This window comes from Staurois parvus, unplaced genomic scaffold (assembly GCF_062004578.1).
Source record: "Staurois parvus isolate SC_StPar_1 unplaced genomic scaffold, SC_StPar_1.0 ptg000525l, whole genome shotgun sequence".
Classification (NCBI taxonomy): Eukaryota; Metazoa; Chordata; class Amphibia; order Anura; family Ranidae; genus Staurois; species Staurois parvus.
Window position 1 is genome coordinate 5076910 of NW_028318321.1, and position 23827 is coordinate 5100736.

Below are 23827 nucleotides of genomic sequence, written 5' to 3' on the forward strand. Positions count from 1 at the left end.
TTTTTAACATATATAGACTGTTCTGTTTGGCAAAATTCCAAATCCAAAAGGCCAAGTGGATTGAATTGCAAACTGATGTAAAGGAAAGGTCCAAATCATTAGAATTTCAATATGCTACAAACTGGTCTATTGTCGCCATTGTTTATACAGTATATGTATAATTAAGCATGTTTCCTAGTTTGTTATTGGCCGCCTTGTGTGTGGTTTTGTGATCACCGCGCCAGCTCATTGAATCTTGTAGTCCTCCGGCCCAGATGTCTTTATAACACCACACTAAACATGGTCACCAGAAAGTAGTGTGCATGCTCCAAATGCGTGCCGCCACCACACCTCCCGTTTCCAGTGATATGTCAGCCCCTGTGTGTTTCTCTGTCAGTCCTGGGGCCCTAAAATCCACCAGCGTAACCGGAACCAAAGGACTACACCATGCTTATCTATCCAGACCCGCACCAATGAGAGAGGTTTCCTGCTTACATGCGCTGAACTACTTGTCTTTTGTGAGTTGTTTACCTACATTAAAACCATCTTTTAATTAAAATCTACACTCAGATTGGCGCTTCTGTGTTTTTCTCTCCAGTGATTAACACACCTCTCTGTCACTCTGCTTACCATGCTCCTCATCAACAGATGAACTGATTGGCTCCATTACTGCTTCTCCTGCTCGCACTCCAGCCCTGCTGTACAGGGACAGCCACAGGTTGGTACCAGGTCAAATTCAAGTACTTACATTGCTTGCATTTAAAAATACATTTAATTATGTGTTATTGATTACATAGCTGCATTATTCGTGTCTTTTATATCTTTCTTCAGATTTAAATGCTTCATATAGTGATATCTATTGTATAGTTTAGGTTTCTATTACAGTTAAAAGTGGGGTTTTTATTCAAATCTAGACAAATATTTCTGCATGATAAATATGGTGTATTGAAAAGTACCAGAAGATGGCAGCATTGCATAATTAGGAGATGCTAAACTGCCCTGCGTAATTAGATTCATACTTCAAATAGGCACTTCCGTGGACTTACGCATATCAGAATTTAAAATGTGTTTTGTACCCATTTCTGTCTAGGCTTGCAAAATATGTTGAGCATTGCAAGCAAAAAGATATGATAATTCATCACTGTACTGCTACCTACAATAAATTTAAATCTCACCAAACTAGGAGAAAGGGTTACTATTTATCTGAAAGCAGTGCAGTCCTTGTCATACCTGTTTCTTTCCCTGCGTAGTGCCTTGGCTGGACTGTAGAGACAAAGGTGAAATATATGCCAGTCTAGACTCTGTACAAGCACTCATACACTTTGTAGTTGCTAGAATGATAAATTGATGTAGGGTTGAGTGCTAGGAAAGGAGGAACTTTAGGCTAGTTATTGCCTCCTATGTGATAGTAATCAAGTTAATTGTAAAAAATAAATAAAAGTAATATAATAAAAACAAAACATTCACAAAAAAAAAGTTTAGAGTCCCCATTTACACGCACATAAGAGCATAAATGCAGGCGGTAGGTTAGTCTATGTACAAAAACAACAGTTGCCCTATATATGTTGCATATCGTTGAAAATGTCAGCCTAAGGGCACTAATTGTAGGGCCATCATTCATTCACGCCAAAGACATGCTGGTAGGTTAATTGGCTCCTGTCTAAATTGGCCCTAGTATGTGTATGTATGAATGTGAGTTAGGGACCTTAGATTGTGGGTAGGGCTGCTGTAATTGTGCAATATGCTGTAAATATAAAACGCTATGTAAATTGACAGTGCTATATAAGTATCTGTAATAAAATAAAAACAAATTTTAAATTGATGACCTGTAAAAGCTTTTAAAGCATAGCCTATGGACAATTATGGGCACCAAGGTTTGTCACCTTTTCACAGGTGTGCACAATTAGAAATTTGACATTGGTATCTATTTACTCATCACAACCTCCTCTTTTAAATTGTACTTAAAATGTGGCAATATACTTGTGCATTAAAATTAACGATAACATAATTTTTACTGAAAAACATGTGTGTTAATATCATATCTCTAGGGTTTTTGCTTTCAGAAAATATGGGAGGGTGAGACTAAATTTTAGGTCTAAAATGTACACTTTAATGTGTGCAAAAATGAAAAAAAAAAATCCTCTGGTAGGGAAGTGGTTAATACAGGGATTTCCTTTGATCATCTGCTCCAACTAGTGGTCATAATCCATAATTTCTTGAAATACCTCAAGCAGAAGAAAATACTACATTGTGACCACTAGATGGCGCTGATGATCATAGAAAATCACTGTATCAAGCAATAATAATTCAGAATTAATCAACCAAAATTTTAATAAATAGACCCCATGACCTCAAATAGGAGGAGTGGTTGTCAAGAAGGCACAGACAGCAATAAACACTTTATAAGAAGTTCTAGCCCTTTTTTACTCTACTAAAAAATGTTTTCTCATTTGTGTCCTGTTGGAGAGAGAGAGAGAGAGAGAGAGAGAGAGAGAGAGAGAGAGAGACAGAGAGAGACAGAGAGAGAGAGAGCTTAGGAAGTGTGCGTGTGTGTGTGTGCTGGGGGATAGATAGAGATGTGTTTGGGGCCTTGTACCTGCACCTGCATGGATGTCGCAGCAGCAGCAACAACTGTGTCCACACAGCCAACTGAAAGCTATGAAACTGCCTGCATGGAGATGTACAGGACACCTGAGCTTCCACGTGGGGTATACACAGCCCTCACATGGGTTACGGATGCATACAACCCATGTGATTGAGTCAAAACAGAAAGAGAGAGCTCATTTAATAGATACAAAAAGTACTATATACAGTGTGTGTGTGTGTGTGTGTGTGTGTGTGTGTGTGTGTGTGTGTGTGTATATATATATATAACCAATACAACCAGATTTAAACCCATACTGGTAAATGACAGTTAACAAAATTCACATTTAAAATAATCCCCAGTATCAGAAAACATTTTTTTTTTACAGGACAGACTTCTTTTTAGAGGTAGAATTGCTTGGGCTGTCATCCTTATCCTTGTTTCATTATTTAGTGAGATGCTGGCCTGAAATAGGCATGCCACCAGTGGACTTCTGGGACACCTAACTGCATTTTTTTCTAACACAGCAATTAAAACAAAGTAAAAAAAAGGGTGACAGCCCCAAATTCCTACCTTCAAAAACAGGCCAGAGGCTTTCATGTTTCTATCCAAATGTGTTCTCTTTAAAATGCTGCATCCCATAATAACAATAACTAAATACAATGACTTTTTCTTACCTTCTTTGCTGCTTATATGCAGTCTATCAACAGACACCCTTAAAAGGCTTTACCTGCATCTCTACGCTCAATGAATGTATGACCATAGAATATACTAAAGAGTTACATTTGTTGTAAACCTGAGATATGAAAAGTCAAGTGTGTTCTTGTCTCAGTCCAGAGCACTAAGCACTAATTGTCATTTCTTTCTGCTGCCTGGTTCCTTTATCACCATGAGTCATTTTTTACATGTTTTCCTGATGCCAAGAAAAAAGGTGACAGGAGAGGGAGCTCCAGCACTCAGCCTGTGATTGACAGCCTCATCTCTGTTTCTTTGTGCTGTCTGAAGGGGGGGGGGGGGTGGTGTCCCTTCCCTCCAGTCAGCTGTCACTGAGCTCTGCACAGTATAACTCCAGCTTCCCACCCCCTGATTTTTAGAGCTGAGAGATTCTGTGTAAATTGTACACTTTGAATGGATGTACAGGATAGATTGCTGATATAAAAAGGTACAACTTATGAAGACGGATTAGTTTCATCTATGTGTATCATGTAAGGAGAAGATACTGTTGCAGTAAAGGGGGTTTAAGGGATTGGACCTGTTTATCTGCTAAATGTTGAGTAGCAATAACCATTAACAAGTTCCTATTTTTTTTTTTTTTTTTATAAATTCGCATACATGTGTAGGACTATTAGATAAAAAGAGTCCCCATAAAACAGCAGGTTTCTGTATTTCCATTTTTCTGAAACTGCATTGGGGTTATGTTACACAGCTGGTTCACATGCACATAATACGTAGGGGGGCCCTTTTTTTTTCTAAAGAGTCAAATGATCTGAATCAGTACCTGATTCACACTGTGCCAGCCTTGATACTGTTCTCCCAGTATTGTGTGGCTTAAAAAGCAAAAAGAAATATAGATTTCATTTAGACCCATTATATTCATTGCCTTCATTTAAATATTTAATCAATCCCTTTATATATAATGACATTATGTTTTATTAATTCTGCACAACCATTACTGGCTTTCTTTATGGATCTTTCTTGATGGTAGAACAATAGTGAATGCAGTGGAAAGACAATGAGAGGCAGATATATACTGTTCTATAAAGTTAAAGTCCTACATCAGCATCAGTAAAGAGAATGGAATGAACAGATTTTAAGCAGGTCCCATTCAGCGTTGTGGTTTATGCTAATTATCTGTCAGTTCTATTAAAACCATTACTCATAGTGCTGTATAAAGAGCGTATGGCATACACAGAGCAAGGACACAGACCACTATTAAGAAATATTCATTTGTATTCAACTAAAGAGGAAGTTATACAGTCTGTAAAAGTCATTATTGCATATTGATGCAGTCTTCCAAATATACAGTTGTACAAATTATTTAGGTCCCATTTAAAATCTTATGTTTTTTTTTTTTTTTTAAGGTTTGGATTCAGAGAAGAAAGTGCTAATTCAACAAGGTGCAAGTCACTTAAATGGTAGTTACAGGGACAGAAAAAAATGGTTTTCACACCAGCATGTTACAACATATAATCAATATTATGTGTCATTTAGAGGGCCATGCAGTGGTCTCAGACTATAGAGATGAAGCAGAAAAAATAAAGGATTCAGGAAGAAAAGAAAAAGGAAAAGGGAAAATAAAAACTGAAAAGGGAAAAAAAGATGATATGACAGGGCAAAGACTGAAGAATAAAAAGGACAGAGGAAAAAAAAAATTAAAAAATGGTGGTCATCACAGATCACTTTGCTGGTTGAACAGGTGCAAAACAAGTCCTTGCTAGTTAAATAAAACATACAAAAGAGTGTCACATTTTCCTACTATCCCAGAATACCTTTACTAAGAACATTAAATAAAATTTTCATTAAAGACAGTAACATATAGCTTAGCAGTAATACAAAATTATTTTTCCATTTACACACGGTTTAACATAGGAAATTTTTTTCTTTTTTAGGCTCTTGTTACCGTAGCAAAGAGGAATTCAATATCAAATGTTTTCAAACAATTTCTACTGCACAATCTTTCTATAGGTGTCTACGTACATATAAATTGGAAAAAATTATAGAACAAATCAGAATAATGCATTGCATATCATTATTTACAATAAATAAAGGAAATGTTTTGGGCTCAATATTTTCTCATTTGTAAACACATTTTTTTTCTTTTGTATGTTTATGCTTTATGGCCATTAAGTACATTTTTAAAATTCTTTTTCCACTTTTTACAGCATCTCACGGATTTAAATCACAGCTTGGCATTTTCCACAGATTTCTCTGTTTGATGGTGGTTGGTGCTAGTGCCAGTCAAACGTTTGATTAACCATTGTGTAGAACCTTTGATTATGTTCTCTGAAATAAGAGTAAAGTTGCTCCAAGACTGTTTCATTTACTATAGGATGTGGACGCCCTTTAGACTCATGTAAACACCTTTCTCGGCCATCACTTCTGATGCAATAGAACCCCTTGGTTTGGTTAAAATAAAAGTTTGAAGATACTATTCTAGGAGGGAGGTTAAGGAACCTCTCCACTTTCTGCAGTTCTGTAAGAGGTGTTTTAATTAAAGTATTTCCATCCACTATGTGGATCTGATTTAAACTGAAGTGTTTCAGCCATCTCTCCATGTGTATGTCATACAAGCTCCTTTGGATTGCCTTATATTTGGTATTAAGTGCACCATTTTTAATCACGATTCCTTCAAAAGGCTGCACTGGCTTGTGGTTTTCCAGTCTGTTGTAATAAACTTGGGTGTAATCCGATATGACCCTCTCTGTAGGGTCTCGAAGAATTAGAAGCAGCTTAATTGAGCTGTTCATGCTATGAATCCTTTCAGCAGCCAGTGGTGATGTAAAATAACCTGGAGTCTTTTCAATAGTAATTTGATTTTCAAATGAGAAAGGCATAAGGCTTCTATACCATTCAATCCCTTTCACATAGTTTTCATCCCAGTCAAAGAAATGTACTTCAGTAGCAGCTACTACAATGTTTGGGTGAATGTCCAACATTTCAAGCAAAGCCCTGGTCCCACCTTTCCGAACTCCGACAATGATTGTCTGAGGTGTCCGGCGGATTGTACCTGGCGGCTGGATGGAGTAATGTTCAGTAGTATTGCTAAGTTCTTCAAGGAATAGTGAAGAATTTGAAAGAGGTGGGAAATCAAGAGGAACTGGCTGACACGGGGTCAGTAGGAGCAGCACGGCAACCAAATATACGGCCATGTAGAGAGAGGTGGACAAATCAGTTCTAAAAGCTGACCCTTGATAATCTCATGTGTATTTGGCAGTATTGCAGGTGAAGAGCAGAGGGCTAGAAATGCTATCCAGTGCCATCTGTTGAGGGAAAAAAGAATGTTAGAATTTAATTTACATACAGTGATAATTGCATACAACACAACATAGGGATCATGTGTGATAGTGAAAAGGTGGCCATACTTGGCCCCATTAAGCAAAATATTTAAGCACTATGGATCTAGTTTGGCTTTGGATGTTAACAATTGTACCCTTTGCACACCACTGGGACAATGGTGCCACTCAGTCTCATTCCCTACAATGATAATAATGCATGATCTTTTGAAAATTCCAGTTTAGATTGTTCTTTTTAATAAAGGATGACCAAAGCCATTTGTTTTATTCCATAATGAGGCACATGTAGTACAAAGCTAACCAAAACAGGTTTTGGACAATAGTAATCTAAAATCTATCATGTTCTTAAAGTGTATCTATAGCGAAAACATTTTTTGTTTTAGATTGATTGGTGATGTCATGTCAGGTTGCCTTTGCCGTCTGTCACTGTTAGGGAGATTTGCAGTCTCTATCCTCGTGACCATTGTTCCTGAGAACAAAATATTGAACTATAACCAGATCAGCAGTAGAGGGAAACTATTCATTACATGGGAATGATGATGTTTTGCACTCCTTTATGTGACAGTGTTAAGGCCTGGTGATCGGTTGCCCAGGGAGAAGACCACATCTGCCCACATTGGCCAAAAGCAATGGGTATTTATAGGGATGCTCTGACAGAGAGGCAAAGATGAGTTTAAGTAGGTGTGGGATTTATGACGACTCTAATGTTTTACCTCAAAATACAAAAAGTGTCACCATCTCTGTAATATCTGGAAAGTGATAAGATCTCTATAAATAGCAGCCTAAAGCTTGGAAACAAACTCAGACCCACAGATGATCTTCTTTTCACTTATCCACAGTTCCATGCCTGCCCTTCACAGGATAGGAGGAATTATTGAAAAACGCCTTGTTACTTTTATTCATCTTGATTTTATCAGCCAAGGAACAGAATGCTACATAAAATTTGGTCTGATCTTTTGACACAAAGGCCTGCCAGTCATTCTCATGCCACACACAGGGACATTGTCATAGGATTAGCCCCCCCAAAAACATTCCACATTGTCAGCCTATCAATGAACACCTTTTTCCTTATAGTTTACATTTGAATACTTCACAATAATTTAAAATTCAAAACAAAGTATTTTAACCACTATCTCTTTACTTTGAAGTCTTGTTCCTATTCAGAATGCCAAAACCATTTGATAAAAGTGAAATTGGTCTCAATGGAATTCAAAGTGATTGACACGTAGATCAGTCTCTGCCTTTAATTTATTCTCTACTGCTTCAGGGGTTATTCTTCACTTCAATTAATCTCACTTAAACTATTGCTTGAGTAATATAATCATGCTCAGTTTTGGCTAAGTGGCTTGACATTGAGCCAGAGTTCGTCTCTTGGAAAATAAGAGGACTTTCATAGCTTCCGAGGGTTACTGACCGCCCTGTACATTTAAAAGAGGTGTCATGGCCAACAGTTAATTAGCAAACCCGACTGCTGGCCAATTGCTAATTATCATCAAGAAAGTGACTGATTGCCAGCTGTTTAACAAGAAAAATCAAAAGACTTTAACCTAAAATGGCATCAGTTAATGATTGTGATGTTCTAAGGAGATATTTGAGGTACTGCAATCAAAACTGGAAGCTACCTTAACTCTAGCCAAAACTTACAAAAATGTTTAGTTTTAGATACAGTTTTCAGAATGCTATGCACAACACCGTCCTACCAGCCATGATCTGTTAGCACTGCATGGAGAAGCTCAGGGATGCATTGTTGACATTACTGGTCTAATATAAGGTATGTAATGAAAATATAAGTTTTATTAACCTTAGCATGCAGTCTTGTGTCCAACAGCCCAAAGAGAATTATTAAGACTGCTCACTAAGCTGCCATCATCTGACTTCTGCAGCTTTTAGTCACTTGATCTGTAAGTGTTCCAGTGGTGTATATTCCTGGAATTTGCTGGCAATTGCCCATTGTGTGTTCACATGCTTACTAATTAATCTCTGCTGTGAAGTCTTTAGTAACAGATTAATAATTTTGTCCAAAAGGTTGGGGAACTCGCAACTAAAGTTGCAACAAAATGCAGGCATGTATCTGCGCATTCCCCTGAGTTGTGTATAGGGTAATCCATAGGTGTAAGAAACATTGTAAAAAAGTCCCTGTCTCTTTTCACAAATGCACAGCACCAGGCGGTTTGGTGAACACACATTTGCATAAACAATTAATAGCACCATTGCGCGCCTGCTAAAGTACAGTGCTTTTCTCTGCATGTCAGGAAAGTGCACAATTTTGTGTGTGCTCCCAACATGTAAATCTGAGCCCTAATGTAGGCAGTTTATTAATTTTTCTTCTTTAAGTGAGTTAATATCTCTACACAAAATGATCATAAAGAGACTGTGTCCTTGGAAGTTTACCCACTTAGACTCCCTTTTGCTATGCTTCTTCGCTGTTTTGTTCATCTGTTTGAGTCAGGAGTGTGCAAGCTCCATGTCATTGGTGTTGGAGCTTACACAGAATTGATGACTTTCTCACCTCCATAACATGATGGTGTTTGGACTTGGCAACTGGCTGCTCAGACCAGAACAATGCATCCTTGAAGGAGGTCATGTGCTTTTTACCAAACACAGAAGATTGAACTATAGTGGAACTATACTCACCTCCCCTCCAGCACTGTGATGTCCGCGAGATATCTTGGCGGCAACTTCTTTCCAGCTTTCGCCCTGTTTGATATTTTTAGTTATCTTGATTGACCAGGCCAGGATGATGTAACTCCCATGCAAGCAGACAGAAGTTCATTCATTGTGGCAGATGCCAAGATTGTTTACTGAGCTGTCCAGAGGCAGTTCAGTGTAAAGTTTACAGAGTTAGGGCTCGTTCAGACTAGGCTGTTTTGCCAACGCTTGTCAAACGCCCTATAGCGTTTGGCAAGCGTTGGTCCGGCGTTTGCAGAGCGTTATTAACGCTCGGCAAACGCTCCGCAAACGCCGCATGCGCGGTTTAGCGAAAGTTGCTAGGCGTTTGCCGAGCATTAATAACGCCCCACAAATGCCTATAATGCAGTTTGAGTGGTGTTACCGCTCCGCAAACGCCCCGCAACCGCGTCGCAACCGCACCGCAAACGCCGGCCGGGCGTTTGCGGAGCGGCACCATAGACGAGAATAGGAGGCTTCAAAGCCTCCTGACTCGTCCAGAGGCGTCCGTTTTGCCGCGACGCAACGCGACGCGACGCAAACGCTCCCGTTAGAACAGCACCATGTGCTGTAATGTGCAGAATAGGCAGAGGCATTTGGGAAGCGGTAAAAACGCTTACCAAACGCCTTTCTGCCGCCTGCACACAAGGCTAGTGTGAACGTAGCCTTAAGGAGGAAGGTAAGAGAAATAAAATGAGTCTTCTGCAATTAAAAACCTTTCTTCTTGGACCTATGGATAACCTACAATGAACAAGAGAATCCAGATTGTTCCTTGCTTTCTTTATGAATGTAGGTACAGCACATTCCTGAGCTAAGCAAGGGCCACTCTCCCTGTCCCTTTACTCTCCCCCCGGCAAATTCTACTTTCTTTTTCCTCTCCCTCTCTTTCACTGCCCACTGAGATAGATTGGGCGACCTCTTTTCACTCTCCCTCCTTTCCTCTCTTACATGATGCTCCCTTTTTAGACCTTGGAACGTCATCCCTTTCCCTCCCCTTCCCCTTTCATTCTTTTCCCCCTTTTTTTAGGGGGCAAAGCAGAGTTTTGGCTGGTGGCCCTTATTACCAGTAGACTGTTTTATAGCTACATTGATGTTCAAATTTTGCATGCGTCAATACATCTGGTCGGTACTGTGGTCCATATGCATTACCATCCTTTGTCAGTTGGAAATTGTCTTCCTTGTCCTCAATGCTCTTTGTACTTTGTGTTTTCAAAGGTATTTTTTTGCTTTGTACTACCCTCTTACATAAAGTAAAAACTCAATAAAATACTTTGTAAAATAAAATCTTTTCTTCTCACAATATCCTAATTTAAAGTGTTACTAAACCCAGGACCCTGCATTCATTATATCTGGTCTCCCAGAGCACACAAAACATGGAAATTTAAATATTGTAGTAAATATAAATTGCTAAATGCCTTTTCTCATCAGCAGTATATAGCAGTCTTGTGACGTCTATCAGTGTCCCTCAGGGCACTGGTTAAAGCTTGTAGGAGTTTTCATTCTCCCCTGACTGTCCTATGAGGCTACATGACCCCTGACTCTATGCCTGGACAGTGTGGATTGGCCCTGTGCTGATAACATGCACCCTTTCAAAGGAAAAAAAACTTTCTAGAAATACACACCAAACGGAGCATGTGCAGCTTGCCCCCAAGGCTGTTTTATCAGTAGAAGAAGAGGGGGATCAAACATCTTTTTACACAATACAGTGTAGTGACCCCTTAGGTTCCATAGTGAGTATAACAAGCATTCTTTACTGCATATATAGACTGATTTTACTGTTGTGGGTTTAATAACACTTTAATGCTAAGAGGGGAGAGCTGAAAAGGTGAGTATAAAAGGGTCAAGGGGGTGAGCTTTTAAGAGACTCTTTAAACAAGGCACATCCCTGCAGTTTTTAATGTGCAATTATTATTTGCAGATATTAATTAACATCAATTACTGAAACATTGTAGATAGACGACAGTGCATGCAAGGCGACCTAAGATCATTTTGAACACAAGCATTCTGCAACAAGAGTGGGAAAATAATAATTAGGCAAGAAAAAAATGAGTGTCAATTCAGTTATAATGTATGCAGCAGGTTCATTAGTCTATGGAATTTATCAAAATTTTTCAATCAAAAACATTTAATTCAAAAAAGGTTTTATCAAGTTCCATTTTTATTCACTGTATTATTCACTCCCTGGTTATACTATCAATGTTTGTAATATACATGCATACAGTATAATAGCCCATGAACAAAATCGACTGCATGACTTTTCATGTGTTATTTCTTCTTTCGAATACTGCTCCCTTCTAGCTAATATAAATTTTTAGGTTTCGTTTAAATGTCTGTGAGTAGATGGGAAAATGAAGCCTTGCAAGCCTCGCCATCTAGGAGACAGAATACCATTACATGGGAAAACAATTTGATTCATGAAAATTATTAGTTATGAAATTATGGCATGCAAAGGAACGAGGATTGCACACCTATGCAATATCTAGGTACGCTGTTTGAACACTTTGAGAAGAAAATTGTTTGGTAAATTATCATGACTTTCAATGCTTAGTGGAAAGGCTGCTACAAGAAAACTAAGTATTAAAGGCTGGAATTTCTGTAAAAGGTGTTGCCAAGGATGACTGATATTTTACAGTCTTTAAAATTCTGAGTCATTGTGCATAAGCTTATTCCATATTTAACTCTCCTTCCCAGCTGCCCTCCCCCCCCCCAGATAAATGTTGATTTGATAATTCTCCCAATTATATTTTAAAATCTAAGCTAATTGCACAGAATACTTACCTTAATATGAGTTCATGTGACATGTTGTATCTGCATCCTCCATTTTCAGGTGCATGTTGATGTGGGCACTTCCATTGACTATTTATCAGTGGGGTCCTCACAGGTCCCTAAGTCTCCAGGAGACATGTCAAGACATCAAGAAGAGGGTGGCAACAAGACTGGTCAGCTGTGGGCACAGACTAACCAATTAGTGGATGAGGTGATATGGAGGGCCACATGGAAGCAGAGTCAGGTAAGCAAATAAAGAACTTTGAAGGGCTTTTCTTATTAAAAAAAAAAAAGAATAGTGAAAGTATGGGAGAAATAGGCTGGATTAGTGTTGCCTGTAGATGCACATTATTTTTTTTACTACCTACCTACTACTTTACTTTTTTTTAATGCCAATTCTTTTACTTGGAAAATGTATACAATCTGTGACTAGGAATGCCCAAACTTTAGCATACAACGGAATGTGCCAGTCATGGCTCCATTGTCACTCCTTGCCCTAGTTAACCGGAATTTTCCAATACAGAAGTCCTGACAAGCTGGCAGAGAGATGCTGAAATAGTCTGGTGCTGTATAGCAAATGGTGTCAGGTGGCACGGTGACAAGAAATAATGCGCTTTGTGATCATATTTTACCCACACGCACACTGAAGATTGCTTCTAAGTAGAGTCTCCAGCTGAGACATTTCAAATAACTCTAAAACAGGTGATATCCCATGACCTTCTTTCTCATCGGGGCACAATATATTGAGTCTCCGGCATGTTAAAGTGGAAAAAGGCGGACAGATTTGAGGCTGCTAATTTTCATCTGACAAGACTCATACAAGCAACTTGCTGACAAACAAAGTACACCTTCAGAGTTCTCAATTGAAAGATTGCTTAAAAGAAGCATCTCTATGAAATGAACTTATTACATGCAATTGCTTCTGAAAGCAGAAATGAAGTCTAAAAAAAGTTTTAATAGGATTTTTTTTGGTATTATTTGTACGTCTCTTATGCCAAAATAAAACCTTTTCTACTCCTCCTTTTGTGTACACTGCCTGTGGCATATGCATGGTGTACACTCCAATAAGATGGCTACAGTGAAGCTGGATCCTGGGATAATATAACTCTAGCACATACATAGAAATTATATAAACAATGGCTTTCCAATGGCTAAAGAAAGAAGGCTGGATGTGGAAGAAACAGACAAGAAAAAGGCAGTGGCAACAGGGAACATGGACCTCTGACTGCTGAAGGAGGGCAAAATAAGAAGTACTTTTGGCATAACTTGGAAGTATGCCATGTGTACTTACACATTATGGCAAGTGCTCCTTAGAAACCCCCAGGTAAGGTTCTGCTTTATAGTAATTCTTTTCCAACTAAATGTGAGTGACATACAGAATACCCAGGTGCATGTACTTTACAATATCCCTGAAAATCTTGGATGTTGACTCACGCCCTCCCAAACCAATAGTTTTTAAAGGCAGTTGGTTATGAGCAGTGAAGGGCCGAAGACCCCCGTGTCTGGTTCGCGGCTGAATGTTCAAACCTAATGAATGTTTGAGCGCGAATTTCAAACTCAATGCAAATCTATGAGACTCGAATTTGTAAATTCAAAAGTGCCCTTTTTGAAGGCTTATATGCAAGTTATTGGGCATAAAAGGGAGATGGGGACTTGGGTACTGTCCTGAGGGACATAAATCAGTGAAAAAAAAAATTCAAAAAGTACCGTTTTTAAAAGGGGCAGTTATTTTTTATTGCTTATTGTAAGAAAAAAAAAGAAAAATTTAAATATCATGCCTGAGGGTCCCCTTAAACTACCTGCAAAGTTGCACATCTGTAAAATGTATAGAACCTGCTGCAGCAGGAATGACTTTTTTTTTAAATGACATTTAAAAAACAAACAAGCAAAAAAAAACAGCGTGGGGCCCCCCCTCCAATTCATACAAGACCTTTTAGGTCTGGAAGGAAGGTTAGGAGGTATCCTACAGTAAAAAATTAGAAAAAAGGGTGTGTTGTGTGTCCCCTAAAAGCTATAATAGGCCCTTTAGTCCTGGTAGGGCTTTTATGGGGAACCTTACCTCCCACATATAGGGAGAAAAAGTTCATAGAGTCCCCCCTAAAAGCCATACCCTTTAGGCCTGGAAGGACTTAAGGGGAACCTCACCCCCCAAAATAGAAAAAAAGCGTGGGGTCCCCCCTCTATTCCTAGCAGACCCTTGATCTGAGGACAGGCCTGGCAGGGCAGGAAAGGGGGGGGGGATGATCAAGCGACCCCCTCCCCCTCCCTACAGCTTACCAGACCATGTGCTCTCAGCATTAGGATGGTGTCCCCATGCCGATGGGGACAAGGGTCTCTTCCCCACAACCCTGGTCCAGTGGTTGTGGGAGTCTGCGGGCAAGGGGGCTTATTAGCATCAGGATACCACTTTAAATTAGGGGGCACCCTGATGCTTCCTCCCCCCTTTGTAAATGAGTACTTCTACCCCTACCCATTCACTAAAGAGTTAAATTTAGAAAAAATAAAGACGACTGACTTTGGAAAAATTCTTTCAATTGAACAACAACAAAAAATTTGTATTGGACAAGTCCTTTAATTAAAAAAAAAAAAAAGGTTCCAACATTGTAATACATTGTCATTCAGCATCCAGCAATGGCAACTATGCAGACTAGGTGAAATAAAAAAATTTGCTCGACTCGAACATCAAGCTCATCACTAGTTATGAGAGTGAGATGCAGGCTGCCATTGTTGGCCTCTGATAGAAAATAATAGTTGCATGGTTGTACCTTGTTTCTACTCCTGGGAGAGAAAATGTCAAAGCTGAGTTTTCCTTTATGAAACATATATTTTGAATAATAAAGGGAATGTATGGTTTTTGTGCACATATATTTCATTATGATCAGAACTAAAAAAATAGAAAAATTAATTCTTTAGTCAGTGTAGCGCTACCCTCCTGAGGGCTGTTGTGTTTCAGGATCCCTCTAAACTTTGCACAGCCAGGCAACACACATTTTCCACACTTGAAGCTTGGTTTTTGGTATTTATTAGGGGATGCAACTTGGATAAGGTAATAGGGATTATGGGACGTCCAACTTTACTGAATCAATGCAAAGGGACAATTTACTTCGTCTTTACAGAAACTGACCACTTTCAAGGAAAATATCAGTCCAGGATCTGTCATTACAGATCAGTAGTAACTGCTGCTCACAGGTCATGGACTAACAGCCCCTCTGAAAGTCATCTTAGCTTGTTGCAAACTACATGCAGAGAAAACTCCTCTCCCCTGTAAAACTGCTCCCATCTCCACAGCCTGCCGACACTACCAGCCCTCCTCACTGCTCTGAAGAAGATCTCCTAGGACAAGAATAAAGGATTATGCAAAGTGCTTTCCTTTGAAAGCTTGCTACTTGTGGAAGTCTCTCCCCCTGTAGATCCCTGGGTGTGCTGATGTACACACTGTGTCCTGCTTCTGACGCTGAATGGACCCTCCTGAACCAGCCTGAGCCCAGCCCCCCCTAGACCTAGGGGACCCCTCCCAGGCCACTGACAGTCTCCTCAGTACTCCATCTTCCATCTTGTTCCCTTGCCAGCCTGACTCTCCCATATTTATGAGTTGGTCCCACCAGGGCCTTCAAACCTGGGGTTGGTTAGATTCCCATAAACATGCAGATTAGGTCTCCACCCATTCCACCCACTGGCTTCTGGAAGGTTTCATGGTCTTCCAGAAGCAGGTAGAGGTGATAGAGTCCCAACCTGTTAAAGGATAATTACAGCTCTTTTGGCTATAGTTCTCCTGTGTATCACAGGATGCAATTCGTTCTGCACTCCTGTGACACATTTTCAGCTAACAGCGGGTTAAAGCTGATTGTCAACTTCAAAGTCAGGATCCACCCCAGAGTCTGGAATGCCACCTGGCTCAGCCTCTCAGCGATCTGCTGAGAGCCTGAGCCAGCCACTCCCTCCCCCTTCACAGCCCAGCGCTCCATTGAGTGTGTTGGGGCAGAGCAGAGAGCGGTGACTGACAGTCCCACTCTCTGCTTAGAGCAGATGTGAGAACTCAGTGATCAGTGGTCCTGTGATTGCTGAGTTCTCACACTTAGAGTTGGCAGGGGACAGATGTACCATTGGATGCTGCATCCACCTAGGTAAGTATGATTGGGCAAAAAAAAAAAAAATCCCTCACTTCTCTTTTAAGCCATCCAGCCAGACCTGCAGTAGCCCGACCTAGTTACAGACTCACACAGTTACCATGGGTCATAAACAAAAAATGTACCTACACTACTGTAGTACCACACTAAAGGGTGCTACATCAGGTAAATATGAAATATTGTTTTTTAATATGTATACCAGAGGTTAAAGCCCTTCTCCAGACTAAAAAAAAATAAAAGGTATTCTGTAACTTTAAGAATATTGAGAGCTTCTGGCTGATGGTAAGTGCAATCTTAGCCTGATCAGAATGGCCTTACAGTTGATTGAACCAAAGGATATTGAAAGCTTCCTCATATACCTGCAGAAGCTTTTAGTATCTCCTGTTTTGATCAAATGTTGGTCCATCCGATCAGGCTAAGTTTCAGAGCCAACTCAGTGTTGACTTGCCCAACCCCTTTCTTCCACACACTCCTGTTGGCCAGTGAGGCAGTCCATCATAGTGACGGGCCAATAGAAAATGAGCGGAGACTCTATTTAACGGCACTTTTCAGCACTACCAGAAAGTGTTGGAGCCTTGTCCATTTAGGACAGTCCAACATTCAGGTGTACCAGAGGATATCAAAAGATGTGTTAGGTACAGGTGCTTGCACTTCATACCGGTCAGCAGTTTTCAGTACTCTTAAAGTTGCAGACAGAAGTAGAGGTAATTCCATATAAAAATATTCACATGTTCTGTCTCTCATGAGAGTCATGGTTGTCCTATATAAGTATAAACACAAAGCCCATCATCTTACCAAATGTTTGTTTTCTGCTTCCAGCTGCCTGTTATGCATATAAATAACTAGCACTTCCATAGACCAAGCAAACAGCTGAAATTAGCATTTATAATTATAACATCAAGTATTTATGATTTCGTATTAATTAATATTTAAACACAAACATGGTACGCTCATCTGTTAAGCCACAATTATTTTTTTTTTACATTAATCAAAGCTAGAATGCTGCTAGTTTTCAGGAAGTAAAAGGTCTTCAGGGTCCCAGAAGGCGATAGAAACCATATGCTACTATATCTGGGTCAGACGTCATGTCATCAAATGTATATAGCACATCAATGAGATTTTTAAACGGAAAGCATAGTGCATTTTTAGCAACAGCATATTTTGAATTATGCATCAAATTGGTATGGAAACTAGGTGAACTGGCAAACTGAAGGTATGTTTTATTCCAATTTGTCTGATCTTTAATCTTTGATTTCTAAATTTTGCATTTCTCTACAGAAAGATCAATAATATATGCAAATTTTAAAGTAACTGTGCCACTAAATAAATACAGTATTCAAAATAAACTGTTCCCTGCAAAGAAAACAAGGAATGGTTATGTCTCCTGCTTCCCATGCCATCAAACTCTTCAGTAAGGAACAGAAAATGCCAGCTGAAGATCCTGCAGAAATGGACATGTTGGAGACAGTCAGATTCCTGATCTCTCTCTGCACTCAGTGGTTCTGTCTGCTGGCCCAATGTCACTAATGTGTACTATTGTGATGTACAGTAGGAGCCTGCAAGAGGAGCTACAGCATGTGGCAGGGGAGTAAAAAAATCAATATACCAGTAGATGTTAAATTCTGCAGGATTTTCAGTTGTCGTAGTGATTGGCAACACAGACAAGAGGAAAGGTTTATATTCATGGCCTTAAAGTAATCACTTTAGGAACAACCATGTACCTGGGCAGGGTTAGGGCAACAGTTGCACATAGACCACCCATTCTTGCACCACCTCCTAGGACACCTGATGTACCTTTCTAGTGCTGAAAGGCATTGATGTATCACTTTTCAATGTGTGACTGATATGTAGTACTAGTTTTAGATACCAACTTATATGACTGATCCGTAAGGCTGGAATTTTATGTCTGGTATTGTCAGGAATGGACTTGCCAATAGTGGTGGGACTCACCTGCCTTGTGGGCTGCAGTACCAGGGCTGGCCAGCGGGTGCTCTCAACAACCAGAGGTTCACTTCGGCAATTAGCCATCACCTGGGGCTGATTGCAGGTGGTGTATTTAAGGGATGGCCAGACCTGCAGTCTGTGCCTTGGTGTGTGTTTTTCCATGGGCCCCTGTATCTTGTAACCTGCATTCCTGTTCCTGTTCCTGCCTGACTTGTTGCTGACCCTGCCTGATCCTGACCTCTGCTGACTTCTCCTGTTTGATCCCTGGCTTGTGACCCTGACCATTCTCTGCCTGACCCCCTGTACCTACCTGTCCGTTAGTTGCTGTACCCGGCTTGTGACCTGACTACTCTCCGCCTGCTCCTCCTGTACTTACCTGCCCGATAGTTATCGACCCGGCCTGCCTGACTACGTTGTGCTCTATATGTGTATGTACCTGTGTATCTTTATCAGTTTAGGTTTGGGTTTGTTTCACCTTGTTGTATGTATTTGTGTTAGCTTGGGGTTTGGTGCACTGCGTTTATGTTTGTATTGTTAGTCTTAATAAATTGTCTTATTTATACCATATCTGAAGCCTGCGTTTCCCTGTGTCAGTACACACACCTCTGGTCACACCCGCATCCCTGACAGGTGTGCTTGCAGTCAACACCAGCTTGGCATAAATTAGATTATATAAATAAAGAAAAATGTCTCTACTAGAACTTTAAAACTCAACATTCTTGACTATTCTTGAGCTTTGGACAGAGTGCAAAAGTATAAGATGTCCATTGCTACACATCATCAAAGGAGATTTTCCCTCTTTCTCACACCATCAGCAGATGCCACCAAACCAGGAGGGTAAGGCAACAACTCCCAAAGGGATGCCTATCCTACTGATACATTTGGGATATTTCTAACCAACTTATTCTTATGTCTTCAAGATGGTTTTTGTGTAGAAACCCTCCAAAAAAGACAACAGCATCAGTTTTGGCAAAGGGAATGAACCTCTCCTTTCCAAAGCTAAAAAAAGGAAAGGCTGGAGTTCCACAAGACCATGAATATCGACGCCAACTCCTGAAGGGGCTCACAATATACCTATTACATTTACACACACTCCAGGGATATTTTTATGGCATTTACCTTGCTAGTATCTTTCAAAGTTGTGGAAGGAAAACCTATGCAAGCACAGGAAGCACATATAAACTTCATGTAGACCAAGCCTCTGCTAGGATTTAAGCCAGAACCTAGAGCTGTAAAGCTAGTGTGCTAATCAATTAACCTCCGTGTTGCCCATTGCTGGCATTGTAATGCTACAAAATTGAAGTGCCAGTAACAAGTGCTGTGGTAATTAGTTAGAACTGTTTACAGGCTGATTTGTATAGCAGATCTGGACAAGTATGACAGGTGGAGCTTGAATGGTTGGTCAAATCTTTCAGAGCTTTAGGTAAAAACTGAAAACAGAGAAAGATCTTGTATAGAAAATGTCAACTTGTAGCATCCCTCATCTGTTATTTAGGGAAGGTTACATTTTCAATTTCAGTAGGTCATGAAAAGATTCTACAAAGGCCAAACAGGAGGGTGAATGACGTGATGGAGATGTTGTTGGCATAAGGTCACATGACCGCAACCAATAGAGAACACCAGTGTCTATTGTGTGAATAGAAAATTACTTTTCTTCTAATATTCCCTTTATAGCATGTTTTTTTCCTTTCTTCCAAACATGTTTTACTTTCCCAGAAAAAAATGACTTTAAAATACAACATTGTAGCTGAACGGAGATTCTCAGCAGTAGTACCCTATGAAAATCAACAGCAGTCACCTACTAAAGGAAGGACAATAGGAAAAGGTACATAGTGAGGATGCATAGCCACATATTGAACTATCATACAATAGCCTTATAGTGCCCAAGGCAAAGACATCATACTCCTCAAAAAAAAAAAAATACATGCCAGTATACTGCAGGTGTGAAAGCAAAATGTTATTCGCACAAAGATTAGATTAAAGTAAAGATCTATGACCTCCCATTAAAAAAAAAGTGTGCTGCAAAACTTAAACAGAAGTGCCTCTACATTTACAGTTTTCTTTTACTCTCCCTGCAAAGGCCCACAAATACCTGTCAGTCCTGCCAGTAAAATCCACCTAATACAGCATCCTTCAATAGTGTGGCAACACTACTGCACTGCTCCTGAATTCAGCACAAAGTTGTCACTCTTGTGTAAGCTGTACCTGCTTGTGCTACATTGGGATAAAAAAAAGTTCCAGGGAGTGCAGCTATCAGCATTGTCACTGCTAATTCATAAGTCTGTAGCTTGCCAATCAGCACTCTGCCACACCCAGTTCTGCCCATTGCTTTCTGCATTGGCAGCACTGCCTCTGTTGCTGAATCCCTTGCATTGTTAGCTTCAATGTCTAGAGAGGGGAGCATACGATACACAAATGTAGGTCAGGGGAGGTAAAGGAGTTTTTTTCTATACTTTATGAGACTTGTACATCACATGGTAGCTGGATTTAGTACTTGATTAGACTGTCATACAAAATCATTTAGTTATGCTCCTAAGCAGAATTTGCTTCCCCCAAAATCAATTTATCTACAAACAATATGTGTAGCACTCTCTAGTACGCTACTAGAATAGTGTAATGTATTGTAGGTAAAACCATTGTGTATGACACATATTAATTGTGGGAGTATTTGATTGAGGTTGGCTTATTGCAGGTCAGCTGGATGACTTAACGGGTTGTGGCTCTATCGCCTCCTCCTGACTCTGGAGGACCATAGAACCTTTCAGAAGCAGGAAGGGGTGGAGACCTAATCTAGATGTTTATGGGAGTCTGGCCAGTACCAGGTTTGGAGACCCTGGTAGAGTGGTGGACTGGCCCATACATATGGGAGAGTCAGGGTAACTGAGGGTTTCAGATAGAAGATGGAGTGCTGAGGAGACTGTTGGTGCCTGGGAGGGATCCCCTAGGTCGTGGGGGGGGGCGACCTCCAAGCTGGGCTCAGGCTGGCTCAGGATGATACGTTCAGAAGTAAGGCATGAATGGGATCGAGACCTGGAGCAGTAGGGAGCAAAGAGGACAGAGTGAGTACAGCAGCACTCTCTGGGATCTATGAGGGGAAAGACTTCCACACATGGCAAGCTTTCTAAGGACAGCACTGAGCTCAGTCCTTTATCCTGGTCTCAGGAGATCTTCCAGGAAGCCAGGAGGGCTGATATTGTTTGCAGGTTGTGGAGCTGGGAGCAGCTCTACAGTGGGAGAGAAGATATCCCTACATGTACAGTAGTTACAAGAAGTTAAGCCGATTTGGACGGGCTGCTAGTTCCTCTCCCATAAAGAGCTGTTGCTATTGATCCACAAAGACTTATAGATTTCAAGGAAAAAACCAGTCCAGGATCTGTTTTGGTACATAGAAAGGAAGTTGTCCCCCTTCATTGAATAAAACAACAAACCCAAGCCCACTGACTGGTTACTGTCTCTTGGATGCAAGTCTGTGAGAAATACCTATTGCCTGGTTGTGCAGAGAGAGCTTAGGGGTACCCACAATGCAGCAGCCCTCATGAGGGTAGTGCTACATATGTCTATCTTTACAAACAATATTAACAAGACTGTTACTGTCAAGCCTTGTGCAGAATAAATAACAGGTAGTGTCCTGTCACAAGAAAAGTACAGGACCTAGTTCTAAATATGCTAGTTACCTGGCTGTGTCTGGTTTCATTACAGACCCAGGGGCATATTTACCGCAAGGCAAACAAGGCATTTGCCACAGGCAGCATTTTTCAAGGAGGGGGGCAGCACCGTCCCCCAAAAGAAGGGATTCATGTAGCAGGTGACAGATGATGGGGACCAGGTGAGACACTGCCTGAGCACCGCCATGGGATCTGAAAGAGGCTTTGGGCCTCTGGAGGGTGTAGGTAGAGGCAGACTTTCTTTCCAGCACAAGAGCGACACTGGGAATGGCTGACTGTTTTCATTCTGGAGAGGTGCAGGTGAGTGCTGGAAGAACACATCTTTGTCTGCGGCTCCTGGGATGGCCGGCTGCTTTCTCTCTCCCCTCTTTTTTTTGTTTTTTAATTTGGAGGTCACTCGATTGTTGTGTTGCCTAGGACAGCACAAAAGAACAAAATACACCACTGCACAGACCTAAACAAGCTTTCTATATCTGAGTGTCAGAATCCTTCATCTCTATACTTTTTCCAGGTCAGCAACTCAAAGCATTAAAGCCAAAGCATCAGTATGAAAGACAAGGAATATTCTCTATAGTAGAGGGTACCAATAGTGACCTACATAATTATCTCATCACAATTATACTTTAAAGAGGATCTAGGGTAAAAATAAAAAGAAACTGCTGTAGAGATTACGTACAGGCACTTAGCAGTCAGAAACCCTACAAATACTGTATAGCTGCATGTAGGGGCCATTGTGACAGGCACAGATACAAAAATTCTACCCTCATACCTTCCTATTGGTCTATCACTATGATCACTATGATCAGGTGACTCATGGGCAATAGGAACTGACAAGAAGCACTAAGGGGCAAACAAACTATGGCATTAAGAACTTTGCCTAGTATTGGACCATATCTGCTGGGTTTCTGAAGTTGCTGTAGCTGTGTGCAGGCACATCAGGGTGCCTGCCTTTTATATCTACAGCACTTTTCCTGTTTTTATTCTAAAGATGCAAACCCATTAAGGCTCATTCTAAACTGTTATTAACAGAATAAGCAGACACTGTATGTGGTGTCAGCCTTAACTCCTTAAAATGCAAAATGTCTATAAATTTGAATTCTATTAGGAATGAAAAGTACTATGATCAGTCACCAAAATGAGAATGTGGACCTAAAATGTACCCTTCACCTTTTTGGGGGATATGCCTGGATCATGATTACTTCCTCAAATAGTACCCTGCGCCTGCACAAGCTTTCTGGTATGGGTCTCCGTGCATGTATAAAAGGAGCTCTAATAACTGTCCAGTTCCCAGATTTTTACTAGTAGCGGTGATGAACAGAGCATAGAGAGTGGAAAATGGGAGCTTTTTAACCATACAACCAAGCTTCTTCTACAAGCAAATAAACTAATAAACATTTTAACTTCTCTTACATAAATAACTCAACTGATACAAACTTTTTTATGATTAATATATGATATTTTTATTTGTTAGCATATTGTTGGTTTTATGCATTTTTAATAACTATTTAATACTATTTTTTAGGATTAAGCTTTTTTTGCAGTTATAAGACAAATTATAAAATGCTGAAAAACCATTACTGTATAATACAGTGCATAATGAATTGCTAAATATTTTGTATGTGCTAGACTAAAATGAAACCATTTCTACATAATACTTAAATTTTTATAACCTATTTTTATTTCTTGCAGTGGAACGTGACCTGCAAACAGTCAAGGTCACAGAAATCCCATTGAGAGCATCTGGAAAAAAATTCTCTTGTGAATTTTGATGTTATCCAAGGTAGGCTAGTTTATGCTGAAAAAAAATATACATTTCAGATACTCTATAGGGACCTGCGCACATAAGGTATACTTTAAAAAAAAAAAAAAAAGCTGTTGTAGGTGGATTAACCGTTCAATAATTTGTAATTTATTATGGCTGGCTTGCCACTTTCATGAGATTTATTTTTTCAATTTCTGGATTTAGATTATTCCAGGTATGGCTATATGATACATAGTTACGTTGGTCCAGCTTGGAAATCACTGGAGCAGTGAGGTTTACTTCAATGATTTTGAGCTTCCAGGGACATCGACCAGGTATGG

General features: G+C 40.1%; 1 protein-coding gene across 2 annotated transcripts in view; it reads right to left on the reverse strand.

The window, feature by feature from the left end:
* Window positions 1-4495: 4495 nt before the first annotated feature.
* The window catches only part of LOC149451703 (heparan sulfate glucosamine 3-O-sulfotransferase 1-like), a 192126-nt gene continuing 172794 nt past the window's right edge, over window positions 4496-23827 (reverse strand). For both annotated transcript variants that reach the window (XM_089690282.1, XM_089690281.1), the window contains one exon: window positions 4496-6543. In XM_089690282.1, coding sequence (XP_089546408.1) covers window positions 5512-6432 — 921 coding nt within the window. In that variant the 5' untranslated portion in view covers window positions 6433-6543 and the 3' untranslated portion in view covers window positions 4496-5511. The remainder of the gene's footprint in view (window positions 6544-23827) is intronic.